Source organism: Poromitra crassiceps, assembly GCF_964638095.1.
Source record: "Poromitra crassiceps genome assembly, chromosome: 10".
NCBI classification, from domain to species: domain Eukaryota; kingdom Metazoa; phylum Chordata; class Actinopteri; order Beryciformes; family Melamphaidae; genus Poromitra; species Poromitra crassiceps.
This window is the reverse complement of record NC_139631.1, coordinates 5786873-5811516: the sequence shown is the minus strand read 5'-3', so window position 1 is coordinate 5811516 and position 24644 is coordinate 5786873. Positions and strand designations below refer to the sequence as shown.

Below are 24644 nucleotides of genomic sequence, written 5' to 3'. Positions count from 1 at the left end.
CGAAGTGAAACGTTTGGCGAAAGAGGAATCTGGACGTGTGCAGCTCCTGACACATATCGCAAATATCCTTTTTGATTAGAAAAAGAGAGTGAGCCAGTTCCTCTTTGCAGGGAACTGTGAGTCGGGCACAAGAGTTGTATTCACTAATAGTTCTTAATGTCTCTTGTTGACTTAGCCCTGGCTGGCCTTGCGTTGCCTGTTGCAGAGGCTTGACCCCAGAGTGTTTGGGATATGGTTTGAGGTGCAGGAGGGGATATATGCAAAGTCGAGCTATTTCTTCCAAAGCGCTCTCTCCTCCTCCTCCTCGGCAGTGAGGGGGCAGCTCAGTGTGCGCCCGCTGGCTGCATTTATTGATATTTATGTGTTTAAACATTTTTAATCATGACCTATATAAACTTAAGAGGAGCCCACATTTTCTGTTGTCGTTACAGCGCGGACATTGAGAGCCATTCAGCGGCCGCAGGGTTTTATTTTGAGTCGGGCGAAGCAGCAGAGACTCCTCACCGCCTTCTCCTCGAAGCAGTCGGCAAATGTTTGCTCTGTTTCGGAGGAGAGGAGCGGCACAAAAAGACACGATGGAACCGGATTAAATTCTCACATTGTGTCTCAAACTTGAAATTAAATCGTTTGTGCAGCCTGTTTTAAACCCCGTCCCCCCCCTTCCACACACACACACACACACACACACACACACACACACACACACACACACACACACACACACACACACACAACTTAAGTGTAGAATTTATAATCGCACTAATAACCAATGTTTTAATGTCTGTCAACAGTTTATTTTGGAAATGACTCTGTTATATTTCAGCATTACACTTAAAGAAGACGTGTGCCTTGCTGCCTGTGTGTAGGCTGCAAATCAGGATTATTTTCATTGTCGATTAATCTGTCCATTATTTTCTCGACTAATCGATTTAGTTGTTTGGTCTATAAAATGTCAGAAAATGCTTGAAAAATATCTATCAGTTTTCCCAAACGTCATCCTCGAATATGTTTTTGTCCACAACCCAAAGATATTCAGTTTACAGAGGAGTAAAGAAATCAGAGGGAGGGGGGATCACATTTAAGAAGGTGGAATCAGAGAATTTAGATTTTTTTTCTTTCTTAAAAAATTACACAAACGGATTAGTGAAATAGTTAATATATAATAGTCGACAACTAATCGATCGATCGTTGTAGGTCTACCCCCGTGTGTGTGGTCGCCTACAAGCATATATACCAACCGTCCTCTCACAAATAATGCAAGGAAAGGTAGTGAGAATATAGATGAGGATCTTCATTATGATGTTAATTTCCCGGTGGACGCTTCTGAAATATTCTACAAAGTTTCTCCTTTTCCTCCAAGAGATGAGAGACTTTCTTCTCTCTTTCCCCTCTCCTCTCTCTCTCTCTCTCTCTCTCTCTCTCTCTCTCTCTCTCTCTCTCTCTCTCTCTCTCTGCAAATCGTAAGAAATTAAACTTGTGTATTTTTTCCCCTTAAAGTTCCTTTAAAGGCTGGGGATGAAAATGGCAGGTAATGATGACGAAGGTTTGCACACATTTTTGAAAGCAAACACACCTTTGAACAACACAGAGGGTGAAAGGTGGCAGTGTCCTGGCTGAATCCAGGCCTTTTTTCAAAGTTGCACTACCCCCCCCCCCTTTTTTTTTTTCTCTTCCTCTTTTTTTTCTTCACGAAAGCACGTTCATACCGACCTCCTTAAGAAGTGGAGACTGAAAGAGACTGTTTCTGAAAAACTGGAGCCCTTCAGCTGAATCCCATATGTTTTGGTTGGCAGAAGCCTGCTGTCTGCTTGGCCGGGCCTGATGTTGGGGATATTAACCTGATGGAACACAGGACTCTTCATCCCTTTTTTGAGCCTTGTGTTGTTTAGGCACCAACTGGCCGATCGTCCGTCAGACACCTGCCATTGTCTGTTCCGCTATTGGATAATGCTGAAAACTGGGTGGCAAAAAAAAAAAGAAGAAAAAAAAAAAGAAGACTTCCTGAACCCTTCTTGGAACCGGGCCTCCAGCGCGTAGAAGTGTTTTCCGCCGTTTCACTTCTGCTAGAGTGAACGGCAGTGCATCTGAGAGTGTGTTTTACAATAGGTTTTTCAATGCTTTTACTCATACAAATTATATGATGGTAGTCAAACATACATTCTTCGGGCAATTTTGACTTTTTGACTTTTTAGAATTTCTCCGCGTGAGGTGGAATTGCCTACCTAGCTGGAGACGTCATTTCGGTAGAACAATTTAGTTTTGAGATTACTTTCTGGCTGGCTGTAAAGGTGCGTTCACACCGACATATTTATTTTTCGCTCTGTCGCTCAAGTCAACCCTTTGGAATCGCTCTGTCGCTCTGTTTAAATCGCTCATCAACAGGCACACGAAATGACGGACATGTGGGGGATATAATGTTACGCAATGTCATGCTGTTTGTCCACTACGAGCCACCGTCATTGTTTACAAGCTAAAGCCTATCAGCGTGCTCCTAATGCGAGCTGCATACCGGTAGGACAGACTTCACTTCATGTCAGCTGTCAGCCTGTCAATGCGGTTTGTTGCCACACAATAAACCAGCGGTTTGTTCCAAGCCAGAGTGATCCTTGACTCGCTCTCACACGGCAGCCAATCAGCATTGAACAGCGAGCGACTGATGCCAGCGTATTTTCGCTCGAGTTGGAATATTTCATCTCGACTGACGAGCGTATTTTCTCCCTATCGCTCTGTCTCTGCCGCTCGGACGCCCAGCGATTATTCTCCCAGGCGAATATACGCTCAATCGCTCGTTTGCATTGACTTTGTATGTAAACTCGACGCCAGCGACAAACTTTAATAGGTCGGTGTGAACGCACCTCAGAGTCCTGCGCGGGTCTGATTTTCAAGACCCGGTTCCGCCCGGCCCCGCGACGTGCAGTACCGACCCCGCTCCGCGAACCCGCACATATGATCAATCAGTACCGCAACCCACCCCGCCCCGCAGACATGAGACCCGCCCCCCGACCCGGAACCGCATATATATAATAACTGTTAATCTGCAGTGCAAACATTTTGTAGTGAACCTAACGAAACTGCCACCGTTTCACACGAGAGGCGAACAGCAGTCTTTCTGGCCGAGACTCGTCAGCTGATGTACGTTAATTAGCTTTTAGCAGCTGCTGCTAGCTCACTAACCAGCTGGATAGCTCTGCTATCAGACACACAGACAGTTACAGCAAGCAAAGTGACTTACCAGCTATTTCCAATATGTCCGGTATAATCCATACTGCCTTTATGATTGCTGTTGGAGGAACGTAAATCCACGTTGGGATGAGACCTCTCCACTTTCACGCTATCCATCCATGACATGTTGTTGCCTGTTGCTATGAAAACAGCCAGTGTGTATGTTTGACTGGAAGCTAACGTTAGCCTACTATATTATCTGTCCGACTCGTATTGTCTCCAATCAATCACCTTGACCGCAGCTGAGTTTTGAATGTTTTGTGCAGTCCATATAGCGTCACACATTGCACAGTATGCGCATACTTGAAACGATGCCGGTTATGTAAACAAACTGCGGAAACGTGCGTCAGAAACTTTTCTCCTGTTCGAGTCAGACCAGCTGCCAGACACCCCCCTGCCAGACACACCCCCCCTGCCAGACACACCCCCTGCCAGACACACCCCCCCTGCCAGACACCCCCCTGCCAGACACACCCCCCCTGCCAGACACACCCCCTGCCTCCATCTGAGTGCAACAGAAAAACATACAAGGCTCATACGTTGTCGTTGTTCCACCCGCCGCCCGTCCGCATTTATTAATTTTTACCCGCCGCCCGACCCACCAATTTACAGAAGTGTATTTTTTACCCGCCCCCCGCGTTTTTTTGCGGGTACCCGGCGGGGCCCCGTGGAACCCCGACCCGGTGCAGGACTCTGACGCACCTTAAGTGGACTTCTGAAAAAGTTGCTACAGCCAGTGACTAGAACAACAAACAAACAAACAAAGAAAAACCTTTAATGCTTTTGTGGTGCCCGGGTGGTGTAGTGGTCTATTCCCTTGCCTTTCAAACAGGTTTGCATCCCCATTGTTACCACCGGTTTGGTTGGGCGTCCATACAGACACAATTGGGCGTGTCTGCGGGTGGGAAGCCGGATAAGGCTACAATGTCCTGGTTGTTGCATTAGCACCTCCTCTGGTCGGTCCGGGCGCCATGTTCGGGGGGGGAGAGGAACTGGGGGGGAATAGCGGGATCCTGCCGGTGAAGCCCCTCGCTGCCAGGTGAAAAGAAGTAGCTGGCGACTGCACATGTATTGGGGGAAGCATGTGCTAGTCTACAGCTCGATCAGACCAGATCAGCAGAGGGGGTGGAGCAACGACCGGGACAGCTTGACGCCACAAAGTTACGGAAGTTCAAGCGGCTCCTTTAGAGGCTGGCTTGTTTAGAGGCTGGCTCGTTTAGAGGCTGGCTCCTTTAGAGGCTGGCTCCTTTAGAGGCTGGCTCCTTTAGAGGCTGGCTCCTTTAGAGGCTGGCTCCTTTAGAGGCTGGCTCGTTTAGAGGCTGGCTTTTGCAATATGATTTGTGTGGATTTAGTTGCAGACCGTGCGTTTTGACGCTTTCATGTTTAGATAGCACATCCAACTCCTTTATAATCAAAGAGGCAAGGGAATCCTGTTTTACATCGTATGTGACCTTTAACCTTGATATGGACGACAGAAAAGCTCTACCAGGCAACTTTGCACTTTGGCGGCCCCAAGTGGCAGCGGGAGAGAACTGTTTAGATCTTTTCTTTAAGCTTGCAGGACTTCATTACATACCCAGAAATGATGTAGCAGTGAACAGCACACTCCTCCGACCGAAATGTCTTCTTCTGCTTCTCTGGAGGGAGCCCTCACTCACTTCCATTCATCACCTCCTGTGTTCTGAGAGGAGTTCTTGAGAACTTGAGAACTCTTGTAGCTCCACTTTTTGATGTAGGCCGAGAAGATGGCAATCCTCTTGCCGAGTGCAGCTTTGGAGAAGCCATGCATGCTTGACTTCGTTCAGTCCCTCACTTATCTTCATGCTTCATTAGGATCAGGAGCGAGGAACCATTTTCCTGTGCATGCTCAGACCAGATGAGACGGCGCGCTCCAAGGCCCTCCATCCGACACCTGTCATATCCACTAGACTAGATACTAGATAATTGCATAACGTTACTCTAGCTAAAATACCCATAACCACTGAAGTACGCCCGGTATTTTTATCTCCTCCAGGAATGATCAGAATGACTCTTAGCTGACTTTCTGCTTGTCATAACGTTCCTTCTGCAGGCATGAGAGGGTGAGCAACTGGCTGCAAGTTCAAGTCCCATGCCATCCCATTCACGAGCTCAGTGGCCTTGTGGTCTGAGTGTCCGCCCTGAGACTGGGAGGTCGTGAGTTCGTTCCCCGGCCGAGTCATACCAAAGACTATAAAAATGGGACCCATATTGCCTCCCTGCTTGGCACTCAGCATCAAAGGGTTGGAATTGGGGGGTTAAATCACCATGTGATTCCCGAGCGCGGCGCTGCTGCCGCTCACTGCTCCCCCAGGGGATGGGCTCACTGCTCCCCCAGGGGATGGGTCAAATGCGGAGAACAAATTTCACACATTGTGTGACAATCAGTGGGACTTTACCTTTACTTTACCTTTACCTTAGATGTGTGGGGTGGGAGAGCACATGTGTTTGTGTGCATTATTGTTTGTACACTGTCACAGTATAGCTATCACATAGACTGCCATACTGAATATTCTAACATGTTCAGTTTACTTGGAAAAAAGTTTGGAAACCAATTCCCTCACTTTTACCGTGTCAATTTAAAAGCCAAATTAAAGTAATAATCAAGTGTAGTGAACAGATTGTTTTAGAGTCGTGTATGAGATTGATCTCTCAAGTAAGATTCTTGAATTATTATAAGTCAGTTCATTATGGTGTTACTTCAATTTAAATAACTTTGTCATATATAGTATAGTATGTCATATAGAGTAATGTGAATATCCAAAAAGATTTTTTCCCCCTCAACATGTATCTAATCTGCAAATTCAAGCTATGGTCACTGTTATTTCTACCCTGTCACAGTATAGCTGCCACATACACTCCCGTCAGTTTGAGAGATAGATCCATTTGGACCATATTATTGAAGCTAAGATTAATCTATTTTTGAATAGAATGCCATGCCATGGTTCTGTGTGTGAGCAGTCACTGAGCCATAAGTGACTGTGGCACATTGATTGATGCTGTTTGAAATTGGAATAGGTGGTCCGTCCGTATTGTGATTACAATTGTGAAATGGTCTTCAAACCCCAGCTGTGTGTATTACTCAGTAAATGAGTCTGGGTCCGGCGATATCAGACTGGATCCTGGAATGAATGAAGCTCCCAAACATTTGGAGGCAGAGTTCTGTTGGGCTGTTCCTGGTACTTATAGAGCCCTGCATTCTGGCTCGACTTTCACGTCACTAGCTATGGGGGGCCGGGTCGGGTCGGGGTCGGGCCCGGGCCTCCCTTTTTTATAGCTTTGGACATAAATAGAATATAACACATCATAATAGACATATATACCATAATATCATAGGCAGGCATACCAATCAAATAAACTAATTTAAGAAATTAACAATTTGATTATAAAACGAAATAAATATAGGCTATAGTTTTAGGCTAGAGACACCGTCTGTCTGACTGCCTGGCGCACACACGCAAGCACGCACGCACACACACACACGCACACACACACACACACACACACACACACACACACACACACACACACACACAAACACAAACACAAACACAAACACAAACACAAACACACACAAACACACACAAACACCCACCTGCTCCTGTCTGGGAGCTGAGACTATAGCAAGCAGCTTCCTCCTACACTATAAGTCACTGTTTCTAATCTGTTATTGAGAAAATGGAACTTGTTGCGGGGAAGTTTCAGCGCCAACGCGGCATCAATTAAGCTGCCAGCTGCTTAATTGCAGCTTAATCATAGGCTCCTTGCATACGTATCTCCAGATTTGCTGCTCCGATTCCTGTAAAAAAAGAAAGAAAATGTTTCTGATAAACTTTTTGACCTGACACATTTAATATTGGTAATGCTTAAGAAGTGTTTTGCAATGGTGTTGATATAATAAGCTACTCGAAATCGAGCACACTGAACACATTACGGTAGGTTTAGGCTGTATTAAAAAAAATGTTACGTTGGGCTTCAAGAGTAGGAGTAGGAGGCGTGCAGAGGGATAACATTCCTGTTTTTAGCACAATGTATGGACTGTGAAGTGCAGGCTTTTGGGGGGGAAATATAATAAATAAATAAATGTGAGGGAAAAGAAAGATAAACCTGCTCAGCTCAGCACCCGTTTCTATCATTTGACTGATCAACTGATTGATTTCTGATTTGAAAGCAGACATTGGGCCTGATCAGAGAGGGAAACACACGGGATCGTTTCTGGAACCATTATCAGTCAATTCAGTCAATGGATAATGCCACTTTTTTACAACACAAACACTTGTATTCATGTTACCTGGATGCATAGCCTGGTTCAGTTCACCCTGTCCTAGAAAAGCTTTGCAATTAGCTGAAAGCCTTTTTATTTTCTTGTTTTATTGCATTAATTACTGTCTTTTTATGCAATTTCTCTATTTTAAGATGATGGATGAGAAATTAATTTCAGGACAGCCGTATCCAATTTGCTTAGAGTCTGTTTCCAGTCAAGTGGGTGAGGGCTGAGCACTTGTTTTGGTGGAAACAGATTTTTCTATATATATTTTATTTTCAATTTCTACAACAAAACAAGACAAGACAAACAGGCTCAGACACAGGAAAAGAAAGGAAAGAAAGAAGAAGAAAAAAACATACATCAACATTCAACATTGCAATGTGGCGCTATCAGCTGAATAAGGTGCTTATATACTGTATATATATAAAATAATGTGCATGGGATCCCACGCAAGGGGTCCATGAGATACCGGCCGGGCGGGGCCATCCGTCACCCCTAACCTCAGTCACTGGTCATTCTTAACCTCGTTGAAGGAGGCCAAAAACGGGTGCTGGATAGTTGAGAACCTTCCAAGTGAGTTGGTTCTCAGGGACCTGAGTGTCTCCATCTGTACAACAGAGATCATGTCCGTCAACCACACTTGAAAAGAAGGTGAGGAGGAGGAGGACTTCCATTCCTTCAGAATGAGTCTTTTGGCTCATGACAGTTGTCCCCCATGTCAGAGATTGCTGCACAGCTGTAGTAGGGAAGTTCAGTGAGTTGTTAGAAACAGATTATAGCAACGGCTTTGCAATCAAGAGAGGGAAGAGTTTTGGCTTGAAGAGAGAGAGAGTGAGCATGTATGCAGCAGGTGAATTACACATTGCTCTCTCTCTCTCTCTCTTTTTGCAGGTTTAGCTAAAGCAATGTAGGGATTTAACAAGTTGTTTTATATCCTCCCAGACAAGCCTAGATAACAAGCTGTCACACTAATGAAACACACTGTACTGAAGAGAGCTGGCCCAGTTACTCTCTCACCCCAAAGTTCATGAAATTATAATATACAATTATGAGCACCATTGAGTGAAAATGCAAATTGTGTGCAGCGATGTCTCTCGTCATCACGATCTCTTTATCTCAAATCTGCTACAATCTGCAGCTGTGTGACATCATGTGGAGCGCTTTAATCAGAATTGAAATCTCGCTCTCATTGTGGATGCCGAGGGTTCAGGAGGTAGACCTCATCTCATCTCCCGGCTTTGTCTCACACCGTTTGGCTCTGCTAGGTCCCAAGCACCGAGAAGGCTTTCTCACTTTTCATTAGCTGCTCAGATGGTCGCAGTTGGACAGTGACAGAGAGAATTCTCGTCTTCGCGTGTGATGTGATGCATACGTCTCATCCAATTAATTATATGATCAGTTTGTGTGCGAAGTGTCTGGGTAGACGATGTGCACGTCTGGCTTTCATTTCCTACTGAGAGATGGTTATGAGTGGCTGACAAACCTACTGAGAGATGGTTATGAGTGGCTGACAAACCAAAACAAATGAGCTGCTGAGGGCCTAGATTGATTATTGCATTAACTTCTGAGATGTTGGGCTTTCTGCTCGCTTTCTGACTCCTGCACACGGGGGAGGAGATTAGAGAGAACAACATTCAATTCAATTTGATTTCAAATACATTTCACGCAGGGCGCCTCCGTAGTGCAGCGGTAGATTCCCTGCATACGAACATGAGGGTTGCAGGTTCGAGCCCCCGTGTTGCCTCCGGCTTGGTCAGGCATCCACACAGGCACAATTGACTGTCTGCGGGTGGGAACCCGGATATGGGTCCTGGTCGCTGCAGTAGTGCCGCCTCTAGTCGGTCGGGGGGCACCTGTTTGTGGGGGAGGGGAACTGGGGGGAATAGTGTGATCCTCCCATGTGCTACGTCCTGCCGGTGAAACTCCTCGCTGTCGGGTGAAAAGAAGCGGCTGATAACTTCACATGTATCTGAGGAAGCATGGTGCTAGTCTACAACTCTCCCCAGATTGGTAGAGGGGGTGGAGCAACGACGGGGACAATTTGACAGGGGGAATTGTCCAAATACAATTGGGGAGAAAATGGGTGTGGCCTCAGCGCTCTGTCATGTCAGCACTCTTGTTTGGCTGCAAGCCCAAGAGTCAATGAAGGAGGAAGATGACAAATAGCAGCAGTGTGACCGGTGGCTGGGGTCAGGACACCAGGAGCCATTCTGACTGGATAATCCACCGACCTTGTCTTCAAATATCTATTACTTGTAATTGGCAGGTCGCTTGGCAAGTTGCATGTCAGCGTGAGAATCTCTGCTGACATGCAGAATGTTAACAATCCGGATCTGCAAGGGATTCCCCCAGCTATAAGAGGGATTCCCCCAGCTATAAGAGGGATTCCCCCAGCTACAGTATAAGATCAATGCAAACAAAGAGCACGAGAGGAAATCCCTGCCGCAACCAAGCTTAACAAACATGGGAAATGTAAATGTTGAAATGTTTGCTACCGTGGTCTTTTTTCTTTTTACATGTATTTGTCATGCATCCTTAACACCTGAACTCGAGCTTCATGGCAGCTACATGGCATGTTCTCACATTTCAGTCAAGTTAGGCTGATGTTGGTGCTCATCTCCTCCTATTTAACAAGAAGGTTTGGGTAGTTGCTGATTTCCCCACAGCAACATCATCATCAAAGCCCTCTGTCCCCCATAATGAGAAGTGTTTGAATAGCAATGTAACATGTAATATTTGTGTAATCAAATGTAATATAATATTATTCTTGTAATAACAATGTAGTATTCTTTCCTGCACTACAATCCATATCCATTCATGTTTCACTCCCCCTGCTCTCCCTCCCCACCTCCTCCCCTTCCTGAACTCTCCCCCCACACTATTCTAAAGCATGGCACCCATTCTCTTTCTCTTTCCCCCTTCCCCTGCTCCTTCCCCACCTCTCCTTCCCTGTTCTCTCCTCCCCCACATTTCCTATTCCCTCCCCACCTCCTCCCTCTCCCTGCTCTCTCCTCCCCCGCTCTCCCTCCCCCCTCCCTCCTCTGCTCTCTCCTATATTTCTATATTTTCTATATTTCTCTATCAATTGTTCAATGTGTTATCATTACTACTGTAATTTGCTACTGTTGTGTCAGCTAGAATTAGCTAGACATATTTTCTTTGAAGCCCTCTGGGACATGCTTGTGAATTAGGGCTATACAAATAAACTTGACTTGACTTGACTTTCCATAACCTCTACTTCTCACTATAGTTGTCTAATCAAGATTTAATTTGGAAATGTGTGCTATCTTGTAAATGGTGCCCAGGATTGAGTTTTTATGCAGTATCTCCCATCATCTCTCATCCTTTATATTGTGATCTACTGCAGTTGCATAATAAGCAGTGTGCGGCTCAAGATGCTTGACCATCAGGAATCCATTGCAGTCACGTTCTACTTCTACATGTCTTTGGATATGCATTATGTACCAGTGGAGGGGATTGGAGTTACAGTACATGACATGGACTTGATGCATGTGATTGTGAGAAGACCTGGAACTTGACTTGACCTGGCTTCTGGTGGCTTGGGACTTGACTTTGACTTGTACTTTGATAACTTGAAAAGGTTTCTAAATTCTTGACTTGAGATCTTGTATTTGTGTAAATGACTTAGATTGAGAGTGATGATTGTTCCAACAGACCACTGAATTTAAATTGTTTTCTGAATTTGGATGGAATGGTTGAATTTATTGAAGTTGAAACTAATTATCTCTGTGGGCGAATCCAGCTTTTCCTGGCCTGCCTCTTCATCTCTTCATCATCAAGTGCTCAGACTGGGCATGCTCTGGCCACCACTCGACGACGATGGCGATGATGTCATTGCTCTGGCCACCACTTGACAATTATTGGGCATGACATCATCAGTGGGTATGACATCACTCAACGATTGTGATGTCACTCAAGCAATTGTGATGTCATCAGTGAGTGTTGTCACCGGTGATGATGTCATCAGTGACTCATCAGTGATGTCATAAATGTTTAAATGTAATCTCAATCCTCAGGTTGCTGTCGTGCAAAGGATGCTGCCGTCCATATTTAATTTTGTCAACGCTAAAGACAAATTTACGGCATCGGCCACGAATGCTCTGACTGTAAAAACCAGCAAACCTTTGGTAAACGCTTTCAACCAGATCCCTGGAAATGAGTTGGAAAAGAAAAGCACACTTGACCAAGCTTTGAGGGGCGTTCTCGCTGATCAGATTGTTGAACAGAAGGCAAGCTGCGGTGACTACCTGGCAAGCTGCGGTGACTACCTGGCTCTCATCTACCTTAGCATTGATGCAGTTACAGAGGGTATATGCACCGCTACAACTCCTTTCCTTCTGCTGGGAGATGTGCTGGACTGCCTTCCTCTTGACCAGTGTGACACCATATTCTCTTTTGTTGAGGAGAATGTCTCCACCTGGAGGTCGAACTCCTTTTACACTGCTGGGAAGAACTACCTGTTGAGGATGTGTAACGATCTCTTGAGGAGGCTGTCCAAAACCCAGAATACGGTATTCTGCGGGCGGATCCAGCTTTTCCTGGCCCGCCTCTTCCCTCTTTCTGAGAAATCAGGTCTCGATCTGCAGAGTCAGTTCAATCTGGATAACATCACAGTATTACACAACAATGAACAAGAAGGTACTCTTGGACAGAAGCACACAGAAGAAAAGGAAGAGGGAATGGAGGTAGAGGAGGGAGAAATGGGAGAGGACGCACCATGTTCCATTCCAATCAACTACAACTTGTACAGAAGGTTCTGGACACTGCAGGACTACTTCAGGAACCCAGTGCAGTGTTACGATAAATTCTCTTGGACGACGTTCCTCAAGTGCTCAGATGAGACCTTGGCATTATTCAAGAGCTACAAGCTGGATGACATGCATGTGTCTAAGAGAAAGCTGGAGGAGCTGACAGCATCTGGAGGAGAACACGTCTACTTTGCCAAGTTCCTCACATGTGAGAAGCTGATGGACTTGCAGCTCGGCGACAGCAACTTCAGACGGCACATCCTTCTGCAGTACCTCGTCCTCTTCCAGTACCTGAAGGGCCAAGTCAAGTTCAAAAGCTCCAGCTGCGTTCTGAATGATGACCAGACTAGATGGATTGAAGACACAACCAAATTGGTTTACCAGCTGCTGAGAGAGATCCCACCTGACGGAGACCAGTTTGCCACCATTGTCGAACATATCCTCAACACAGAGGAGAGCTGGAAAGCTTGGAAAAATGAGGGATGCCCAAGCTTTGTGAAAGAGAGAACGGGAGATGACAAACCCAAGAGGCCCAACAGGAAAAGACAAGCTCCAGATGACTTCCTGGGAAAAGGCCCGGCCCGCAAGATCTTCATGGGAAATGACGAGCTGACCAGACTGTGCAACCTGAACCATGACAACATGGAGTCCTGCAAGTCAGACAGCAGGGAGTTCATGCCATCTCTTGATGAATTCTTTGCGGAGGCGATTGAACAGGCTGACCCAGCTAATATGGTGGAGAACGAGCACAAAGTTGTGCGGAACTCAAACTACGGCTGGTGCGCTCTGAGGCTACTGTCCAGGAGGAGTCCACACTTCTTTCAGCCAACCAACCAGAAATTCAAGAGCCTGGCGGACTACCTGGACAGCATGGTTGTCAAACTGGGCAAAGGACATCCCCTCTGAAGAGATCAAGACATGAGAGGACGATGATGATGACGACAATGGAGACAATCTGCTCAGAGTGCAATGACTGATGACGAACCAGCAGATGGATGACATAGCAGCCAAACTGGACGCCCAGTGGTAGAGCCTGGCCGGGCAGCTGGATGAAGGCTGCGGACATGCGGGAGATTGAGATGGATAATGAAGATGTTGACATGTAGGCCAAGCTGCTGCTGGTGGCCTGGCAGGACAGTGAGGGAACACAGGTTACGGTGGAGAAGTTCTCCACGGTTCTCCATGTATTTTCAACAGTTTCTTGCAGTGTAGTTTATAGCTACTCCTTTTGTAAAACAGCCATGGTAATGATTATGAGAAATGATGCCCAGCAGTGGCTTAGTTTACATGCACAGAGAAATCAATTATTAACCCGGTTACTCATAACTGGGATAGAAAAACCTGATTACTGTAAATTCAGACTCTGACGATGAGAAACATGATTACTGTAAATTCAGACTCTGATGATGAGGAACCTGATTACTGTAAGCTCAGACTCTGATGATGAGAAACCTGATTACTGTAAGCTCAGACTCTGATGATGATAAACATGATTACTGTAAGCTCAGACTCTGATGATGATAAACATGATTACTGTCAGCTCAGACTCTGATGATGAGACACCTGATTACTGTAAGCTCAGACTCTGATGATGAGAAACCTGATTATTGTAAGCTCAGACTCTGATGATGAGAAACCTGATTACTGATGAGAAACCTGATTACTGTTAGCTTAGGCTCTGATGATGAGAAACCTGATTACTGTCGGCTCAGACTCTGATGATGAGACACCTGATTACTGTAAGCTCAGACTCTGATGATGATAAACATGATTACTGTTAGCTCAGACTCTGATGATGAGAAACATGATTACTGTTAGCTCAGACTCTGATGATGAGACACCTGATTACTGTAAGCTCAGACTCTGATGATGATAAACATGATTACTGTTAGCTCAGACTCTGATGATGAGAAACATGATTACTGTTAGCTCAGACTCTGATGATGAGACACCTGATTACTGTAAGCTCAGACTCTGACGATGAGACACATGATTACTGTAAGCTCAGACTCTGATGATGAGACACCTGATTACTGTAAGCTCAGACTCTGATGATGATAAACATGATTACTGTAAGCTCAGACTCTGATGATGAGACACCTGATTACTGTAAGCTCAGACTCTGATGATGAGAAACCTGATTACTGTAAGCTCAGACTCTGATGATGATAAACATGATTACTGTAAGCTCAGACTCTGATGATGAGAAACATGATTACTGTAAGCTCAGACTCTGATGATGAGACACCTGATTACTGTAAGCTCAGATGATGAGAAAGAAACCTGATGTCTGGCTTATTCCCATATTACTATAAACAGGTCACACTAGCCTGGTAAAACCAGACTTATCACATGAACTCACATTCTTTTTCGTTCTGCAGATCAGTCTGGCCTCCAGCCCACCCACAGCCATTTCAGTAGGCGGGAGTACTTCCATTAACCATGTAATATCGGCCGTCTGTTCCAGAGTCCTATTGTTCGTCAGACTGATGCCTGGTCATGACATATCCCCAAATTGGCTTTTCTCTCTTATCTGTTGCTCCGGTATGAGATAATTGTTGTTTTTTACTCTCTCCATTCACTGCCACTGTGTGGTGAAACAGGTCAGAAAATCACACCGATTCTGCAGAAAGCAGATTGTGACAATACAAACAGTGGTATCGCCAGGGCTTAATCTGTGCCAGACCCTGCCGGGAACAAGATACGGGGCCTCCCAAATTGGGACTGGCACCTGTTTGATTGGATCCGGCGTCTCCTTTGTCACTATCAAAATCTGTAAATGCATTTTGTGTAATATTTAGGCTAATGTTATCTGTTCTGTCATTCATTTATTTCCTGCTTTTGAAGATACTCGCAAATCGCTTGTTTAACTATTTTAGCCGTTCCACGGTACTCACAACAGGCTGGCACGAGACTGTATAGCAATTAGTGGCTAATTGCGCAGCGTAACGGCGCGTGCTCTGCTGCGTTCTCCCTGTGATGTGAAGACTGCAGCCACAGCGGAACAACAGCGTTGATTGGTGATACTGAGACCAACAGCCTTTTCCGACTTGAAAACTGCAGGGAGAGCGCTCAGCTTATTAAACCTTTCAGATAGAACAAGTGTAACAGCAAAACGTTTTTGTTCAAACTGAACCAGCGTCTTCATTAGACGTGCTATTTTCAGACTTGTGCTCTGCTGCGTTCTCCCTGTGATGTGAAGACTGCAGCCACAGCGGAACAACAGCGTTGATTGGTGATACTGAGACCAACAGCCTTTTCCGACTTGAAAACTGCAGGGAGAGCGCTCAGCTTATTAAACCTTTCAGATAGAACAAGTGTAACAGCAAAACGTTTTTGTTCAAACTGAACCAGCGTCTTCATTAGACGTGCTATTTTCAGACTTGTTTGGCTCCACAATGGCAGTGAATGGAGGGAGAGAAAAACCCGATTATCCAATCTCATCTACCGGAGCAACGGATAACAATCGCCAGTTCTGGGGCTTGATCCTGGAGGAAGATGAACAACCCTAAGTACTACCAAAGTCCAACTTCACTTTAAGCTGGGTGCGCATTACAATACTGTACTTTAAGCCTGAGTTAGCTCTTGTTGAGTTTTCAAGATCTGAGGGGGAAAAACTTGCGTCGGGGCTTCACCAAGTCAGAAATCAAGAGGTTTTCAAACATGTTTGAAATGCCTTGAGGTCATTTCTTAAAATCTGGCACAAACTTGGATTCAAGATTTTGGTGGTGAAAGGTCAAAGTTCAAGGTCACTGTGACCTCATGTGCGTCCGTCCCATTATCGTTAATGCGATATCTCAGGAATGCCTTGAGGGAATATCTTCAAATTTGGCACAAACATCCACTTGGACTCAAGGATGAACTGATTGAAGTCAAATTTCAAGATCACTGTGACTTCACAAAACACGTTTTTGGCCATAACTCAAGAATTCTTACGCCAATTATGACAAAATTCCACACATCTGAGGATAAAAATTATGAAGTCATGTCATTTTATATCTAAAGGTTCAAAGGTCAACTTCACTGTGAGATCATAATGTTTGCGAAAGTGAAATGAAACGGTTTGCAGCAGCCACTTCGGCCATAACCACAAAATAACTTCCAAAAAACCTGCTGAATATAACGAGAGATGTTCGCGAGAGTATGCGTGGCATTCACATTGTTTATGTTATGTTGCTAGGCAGCGCGAACGGGGTAGGCAGGCAGCTGCGTTTCACTTCCGGGTTTCACTTCCGCATTTCACTTCCGGGTAGCCGGGCCGGCGGTAAGGAGAGAGAGAGAGAGAGCCCCCTGTTGACGCGAGTTTAGACAGACACAGACTTAATAATCATCCAAGGGAGCAATCTCCGATTCACACGGCTTTGGTCTCAGCTACTATTATACTGTAGGTAAGATGTGATGCATCAATATTGTAATTATACTGTTTAATAACAATCGAAAAAGTTGCTCGTAGCTGCTTTAAGTTGACCTAATAAACACATTAATTATTGAGTTGGAGCCCAAGATAGTTGTATGAGTCCACCCTCTTCGCTTCCTCTCCCTGGATGACAACCAGGACAGGGGGCCTCTTTTACCTCTGCTTAGTCTCTCCCCAAACTCAAATATTACCTAGAATCGCTGCGCTCCGCATACTACATAAGTGAGTCTGTGCCAGTTAACAGCCACTGCTGGTTTTGAAGGCGGGTTGAAATTGAATGAGTGACAGGTCGTAGCACCGATGAGAGAGCGGTTCGAAAAATGGGCTGCGCCTCCCGTGTTGTCTGATCGCAAAGTCGTTACTGATTGGAGAGGACTGAAGCCATCACTGACATGACTGGCCAAGTGAATGGTTCCCTCCCATAACCAGCCCTCTGAGGGAAAGTGTCCCAGACCCAGAGAGAGCTCTGCAGCATGCAGTAACGTAGTGTATCAGCCTAAGAACTCTCATGGGTCTGGCGTTGAGACTAACCTCTGCTAGTCCACCACAAGCTCTTTGGTATTGCTAATAGGAGCTTCAGGTGATTGTCGTGGCACCTTGTCTCAGGGAGTGAGTGCACTGCTGGGAACCCCGGCAGAGTGCGGTAACGAATTTTGTGCAATTCTTCAGACAGCACAGCACAGTCATAGCGCCACCTACTGCCAACCCAAAAAGCGGTTTATCTCGAGAACCGTCCAATGGACCTCGGCGTCGACTCGGAATTGTGTGGTGAGTGCGGTTGGTGCTGTGCAGTGTCCAATTTCAAGGGGGAGGATGGGGTCAGGGGTCAAGAGTGAGAGAGCATGATGTGGGATGGGCGAACACTAGGGGCACTAGTTGATATCACTATGTTGCCCAGTCCTAAATCAAAGGTGGCTGCTGCTTGTGGACCTGAATAAAGCCTTTAACCAGAGTTTGGGCAGCAGTGTAATCTGGGCAATGTTTGGGGGAGTTTTTAGTTGGAGTTGGAAATGAGGTGTGTGTGTGTGTGTGTGTGTGTGTGTGTGTGTGTGTGTGTGTGTGTGTGTGTGTGTGTGGGGGTTGCTCAGTGAAGAGGCCCATGGCCAGGTAAAGGCCTGTGTGGAGCTGGATGGAGAGCTAGAGCACATTCCACTGGAGCTCTCTGAGAGGCAGCTCTGTGTACATGCAGGTGCACAACACACACACACACACACACACACACACATGGACACAAATGCACACACACACACACACACACACACACACACATAGACACAAATGCACACACACATAGACACAAATGCACACACACACACACACACACACACACACACACACACATAGACACAAATGCACACACACACACACACTGCATTTTCCCTGCCAAGGCAACTCACAGACATGCTAATGGGTCAACTTGATAGTTAAACATTAAATCATGATGGGGCTCTTTAACCACCCTGCTCTCTTCCTGGGCATGGTGCTGTCTTCCTGGGTACGGTGCTGTCTTCCTGGGTACGGTGCTGTCTTCCTGGCCATGGTGCTGTCTTCCTGGGCATGGTGCTCTCTTCCTGGCCATGGTGCTCTCTTCCTGGGCATGGTGCTCTCTTCCTGGCCATGGTGCTCTCTTCCTGGGCACGGTGCTGTCTTCCTGGGCACAGTGCTGTCTTCCTGGGTACGGTGCTGTCTTCCTGGGTACGGTGCTGTCTTCCTGGCCATGGTGCTGTCTTCCTGGCCATGGTGCTCTCTTCCTGGGCATGGTGCTCTCTTCCTGGCCATGGTGCTCTCTTCCTGGCCACGGTGCTGTCTTCCTGGGTACGGTGCTGTCTTCCTGGGTACGGTGCTGTCTTCCTGGCCATGGTGCTGTCTTCCTGGGCATGGTGCTCTCTTCCTGGCCATGGTGCTCTCTTCCTGGGCACGGTGCTGTCTTCCTGGCCATGGTGCTGTCTTCCTGGGCATGGTGCTCTCTTCCTGGGCACGGTGCTGTCTTCCTGGCCATGGTGCTGTCTTCCTGGGCATGGTGCTCTCTTCCTGGGCACGGTGCTGTCTTCCTGGGCATGGTGCTCTCTTCCTGGCCATGGTGCTCTCTTCCTGGGCATGGTGCTGTCTTCCTGGCCATGGTGCTGTCTTCCTGGGCATGGTGCTCTCTTCCTGGCCATGGTGCTCTCTTCCTGGGCACGGTGCTGTCTTCCTGGGCATGGTGCTCTCTTCCTGGGCACAGTGCTGTCTTCCTGGGTACGGTGCTGTCTTCCTGGCCATGGTGCTCTCTTCCTGGGCATGGTGCTGTCTTCCTGGGCACGGTGCTGTCTTCCTGGGCACGGTGCTGTCTTCCTGGCCATGGTGCTCTCTTCCTGGGCATGGTGCTGTCTTCCTGGGCACGGTGCTGTCTTCCTGGCCATGGTGCTGTCTTCCTGGCCATGGTGCTGTCTTCCTGGGCATGGTGCTCTCTTCCTGGCCATGGTGCTGTCTTCCTGGCCATGGTGCTCTCTTCCTGGCCATGGTGCTGTCTTCCTGGGCATGGTGCTCTCTTCCTGGGCATGGTGCTGTCTTCCTGGGCACAGTGCTGTCTTCCTGCACAGTCTGATTGAGCTCATTAAAATTTGCATTACCGCTATATGTATACCATGACACTTCAATTCAACCTCAACTATAACTGTCCTGACGGAATTAATTTAGGTTTGCAGCCAGGGTTTAAAAGACTCACTCGGAGGGCACTCAGTAGAGCGCGTACCTCTGCCAACTTTCCCACAAAGGTTTGTGGTGTTAACGTGAATCTGTTTGGAAGTTAAGCGCCTTTTTGTGATTGAACAATGCCACGCCCCTTTTGGCCAGTGGGTGTGGAAAGTTAATCAGTTCTAAGTTGGACCGTGACCTGCTTTTCTGCCAACTTTCCTACAAATCCATAACTTTTTGAGATATCCTGCTGACAGACAGACAGACAGACAGACAGACAGACAGACAGATAGATAGATAGATAGATAGACAGACAGACAGACAGACAGATAGATAGATAGATAGATAGATACTGTAGATATAAACATAACCTCCTAGCCAACTCTGTTGGTGGAGATAACAACATGTACAAATACATCACATGAATGAATAAATAACAGATAAACATCAGACTAAGACCAAAACAGTCTCTCCTGCCATACTGAAGTATTAAAGCAAGTAAGTCTCAGTGCCGAGTGATGTAAAAGAGCCTGAATGACATTCTGATGTGACATTTGCAACACGCACATTTATTTGATTGCGGATTGTGACATTAATCAGAGAAATTGCAATTATTGATTTAGGAAATTGTCATGTAACATTAGCTGGTGTGTGTGTGTCTGTGTGTGTGTGTGTGTGTGTGTGTGTGTGTGTGTGTGTGTGTGTGTGTGTGTCTGTGTGTGCGTGCGTGTGCGTGCATGCGTGCGTGCCATGTGCGCGTACGTCTGTCTATCTGTGCGTCTTGTCTGTCTGCGTCTGTCTGTGCGTCTGTCTGTCTGGGCATCTGTCTGTGCGTCTGTCTGTCTGTGCATCTGTCTTTCTCTCTGTGTCTCTGTTGTGAACACAATAACTCACAATCAATTTTGGAGCTCTTTGCTGCATTTGTGGTGGTCAGATGACTTTACCCAGATCAAAAACCAACCACATGAAGAAAACACTTATATGGTCTACAGCGTCTTGGAATTGTCTACCAAGCAATATTTGTTCCATCAAAAGGGGGGGGGGTGTTTGGTTTTAAAAGGATGCTCAGATCCCATCTACACACACACACACACACACACACACACACACACACACACACACACACACACACACACACACACACACACACACACACACACACACACACACACACACACACACACACACACACACACACACAGAGATTAGATTAGATTTTTATTCTTTCTTCCTATTCCTGTAAAGTACTTTTTGTCAACTGTTTTGATTCTTGCATTGTTTACGTGTATTGTTTTTATTGTTTAAATTTGTATCTAAATTACTTTGAAAAGTCTGCATTTTGAAAAGTGCTGTACAAATATTAAATGTTATTATAACTGGATATGTTTAATATATCACAGTAAGTATTCAACTATCAGTCAGCCATGTGTCTGTCTGTCTGTCTGTCTGTCTGTCTGTCTGTCTGTCTATCTATCTATCTATATATCTACCTGTCAGTACCGCAGTACTGTGTGAGTGTCATGGCTCATTTCCCCGCTGTGTTTTGCAGGCTGGGATGATCCGGACCAACTCAGATGAATACTTCATCGAGCCTCTGGAGAGAGGCACCCAGGAGCAGGAAGACCAGGGCCGCGTGCACGTGGTCTACCGCAGGTCAGCTCTGCTGCAAGCGCCCTCCGACATCTCTGTGGACTACCAGCTGCAAGGTAGGCTGGCTGCCCCACCACCAGCATGGAGGAACTCAACTGTCCACACTCTACAACACACTCTTAACGTTTGTAGCTGCCCTTTGCCTTGATGGAAAGTCGAAGGATCAACTTTACTATTTATATTTGTCTAAGAAACACATTTCAAGCAGTAATCAGACGCCTTTATATCAGAATAGATAGAGAATGAAAAGCGTAGTACATTAAATAAGCTGGTTCCAGATAGTGACTGGCAGTGCACCTGCATCCTGAAGCAGTGCACCTGTTGTACCTGCATCCTGAAGCAGTGCACCTGTTGTACCTGCATCCTGAAGCAGTGCACCTGTTGTACCTGCATCCTGAAGCAGTGCACCTGTTGTACCTGCATCCTGAAGCAGTGCACCTGTTGTACCTGCATCCTGAAGCAGTGCACCTGTTGTACCTGCATCCTGAAGCAGTGCACCTGTTGTACCTGCATCCTGAAGCAGTGCACCTGTTGTACCTGCATCGTGAAGCTTCAGTGCACCTGTTGTACCTGCATCCTGAAGCAGTGCACCTGCTGTACCTGCATCCTGAAGCAGTGCACCTGTTGTACCTGCATCGTGAAGCTTCAGTGCACCTGTTGTACCTGCATCCTGAAGCAGTGCACCTGTTGTACCTGCATCCTGAAGCAGTGCACCTGTTGTACCTGCATCCTGAAGCTTCAGTGCACCTGTTGTACCTGCATCCTGAAGCAGTGCACCTGCTGTACCTGCATCCTGAAGCAGTGCACCTGTTGTACCTGCATCATGAAGCAGTGCACCTGCTGTACCTGCATCCTGAAGCTTCATTGCACCTGTTGTACCTGCATCCTGAAGCAGTGCACCTGTTGTACCTGCATCCTGAAGCAGTGCACCTGCTGTACCTGCATCCTGAAGCAGTGCACCTGTTGTACCTGCATCCTGAAGCAGTGCACCTGCTGTACCTGCATCCTGAAGCAGTGCACCTGTTGTACCTGCATCATGAAGCAGTGCACCTGCTGTACCTGCATCCTGAAGCAGTGCACCTGTTGTACCTGCAGGAAACCTGATCATGGGCAAAAAAACATAACTTGCAAAACTATTAACATTTTTCACAAAGAAGTCCTTTCATTTTTTCCACCCAATAAGTTATTAGTCTTGAAAAGGACATTGTAGTTCAAGGCTGGATTAGAAAGCGTCTGAAGGGAGCCCTCCTAGTACGAACTGTGCAGCCCTTAGCTTTCGGAGGGAGAAGAAAAGACACATGAATTGAATTCGCCCTAGCGTTCCAGAGATATTCAATGTAACATTCAGAATATCTTTTCGTTGTCAGATACGACGTCGCCACACTCGACGACGGGCTGTTTGTGTCAAAATGCACTCATCATGTCAGCAGAGAAGATCGTCCATTCCACACTAACTGATGTGCTGTAGATTTGCCCTGGTTGTCCAAATGAAATTATTTGTCAAAATAAAATTCGCCCACTACTATCAATTCATGCTCAGGAGCTCGTGCCAGCCCAGTACATACTCATATACGACTGTTTTACTTCGTACAACTCATCAGGATGTCTCCAGGCTTGCTGCCGGAGAAGCTTTCATCCAAACAATTACAGAAAAATAGAGGGCAGTCCTTTAAGCTTCAGAAAGGCCAACAATAGCATCATCCAAGTCTGTGATCACTCTGTGAGTGCATTTTTATTTTTCAATGCTGAAGCTGAATACAATGCAGGAAAACTCGATTTGAACCTTTTTGAGCCTGGAGAACTCCTGGTGAGATCTTTGACGCAGGAGCACTCATTGGAGTTTGTGCTGGCACGGGGAGGAGTAGATAGTGACTGAATCTAAATGTTTGGGTGAACTCTTCTCTCCACTCATCATCAGCAGACTGGTCATCCTGGGCGGCTGCCAGCTGTGTTGCAACAGGACTATGAAAGGGCTTTTTCCAAAAACTCTATTTCATAATAGTAACAGCACACGCCACACGCTGCTGCAGTCTGCACGCCTCTGTGTATCTGATCTTGCTGTTTCCCCAAACATGAAAAACCACAGGAATCCTCTTGCATCCATAAGCGATGATTTGCCGCCCTGTTTCGTGTATTTCAGTCTGAACAGTTGACCTCCACTCAGCACGGGGTTGGACAAACATTATTTTCTTACAGATACAAGTACCTAGCACCTCCAGTATTGATCCTACGATGGACTGAGCAATACGGTATACATCTGTTTACCGCTTGTACATTGATTGTAGCTTACTTTGTCTTCACCTTTAAATCAGGGATATTGAACGTTTTCTGTGACGTTGGACCATAAACCAGAGTGCTGCTAGCCTAAGTCAACATGCTCTGTGAATGTGCTCCTCAGGGAGAGAGAGGAGGGAGAGAGAGAGGTAGACAGAAACAGAGGAGAGAGAGAGAGAGAGGAGAGACAGAGAGAGTTGCTGCTCCCCATTACAATCCGCCTGAAGTGAGGACGGAGCGTGCGTGGCCGGGGTGTTTTCGGATCAGCACCATTCATTCCGTGTGGAGAAGCACGCGTTAGATGAAAGTAAAGGCTCTGGGGAAAAGCTGACAAAAAGTGGCTTCCTGGTGATATGTAAGAGCGCAATTTGCCCCGCATTTGACCGGAACAAAATCTCAGCACACAATCCTCCTTGTGCATGCATCCTAGTTTCTTTGTATGGGTTTTGCAGTGTTTTGACGAGTAGTTATCTACATGTAGTTCAATTACTAGTTTAACTACAATTTTGCAGTAGTTGTGTGGTAGTTTAATTACATTCAAATCAGTAGCTTTTTAGTTAACTACTTTGAGTGATGTAGTTTAGGGTCGGTAATTACAAACTACATATTCATAGTATTCTCATGACTTTTCTTGTGGAAGGGGCAGATGAAGGGTTACCATAGATTGGCATCAGGGGCGCTAAAGAGCTCAGGTTTTAGAGTGTTTGCTCAGCTGTTTTCAGATGTCAATCAATGTGTGTATTATTGCATGTTGATGCGTGTATTATTGCATGTTGATGCGTGTATTATTGCATGTTGATGCGTGTATTATTGCATGTTGATGCGTGTATTATTGCATGTTGATGCGTGTATTATTGCATGTTGATGCGTGTATTATTGCATGTTGATGCGTGTATTATTGCATGTTGATGCGTGTATTATTGCATTCCCCCGATACTTAGACCTGGGAAGTCTGGGGGGGGGGTAAAATGATGCCCCCCAGGTTATATGGGTGGCAGTCCTCCTTTTCTAATAACAGCCATTTAGGGAAGGCAGTGGACAGATGAAGGTAGAACATCAGCACTCGGACATGAGCTGCTCAGTAGGATCGGATGAAATCAGGAAGGAGGCCACGGTTGTCATTTAGTTATATTCGCTGAAAATAACCTGTGGTTTGAGTGCGTCTGTGGTGATCGAATACTCTTCTTCATCTAAATTACTAAGCACCTTGAGAGCAGGGTTGGACTGATGGCCCACCAGGGACCATGATGGAAATAAGTCCTGGACTTTATCGTGCTAATGTATCCCTGACAATGTAATTTATATGGTTTCTTTATCCTGTATTTGAATTTTGTTAAATAAACTAAACTAAACT

At 46.1% G+C, this 24644-nt stretch overlaps 1 protein-coding gene and 1 pseudogene across 2 annotated transcripts in view; both read left to right on the top strand.

The window, feature by feature from the left end:
• The window catches only part of adamts3 (ADAM metallopeptidase with thrombospondin type 1 motif, 3), a gene marked incomplete at its 3' end in the record, with an annotated part of 142869 nt that overhangs the window by 28158 nt on the left and 90067 nt on the right, over positions 1 to 24644 (top strand). Inside the window, exon 4 of the mRNA XM_083644987.1 lies at positions 20916 to 21072. Coding sequence (XP_083501113.1) covers positions 20916 to 21072 — 157 coding nt within the window. The remainder of the gene's footprint in view (positions 1 to 20915; positions 21073 to 24644) is intronic.
• LOC310783722 (THO complex subunit 1 pseudogene) lies at positions 11563 to 15508 on the top strand (annotated as a pseudogene). Its single transcript has 2 exons — positions 11563 to 13451; positions 15479 to 15508. The product of its transcript is annotated as a THO complex subunit 1 pseudogene (transcript).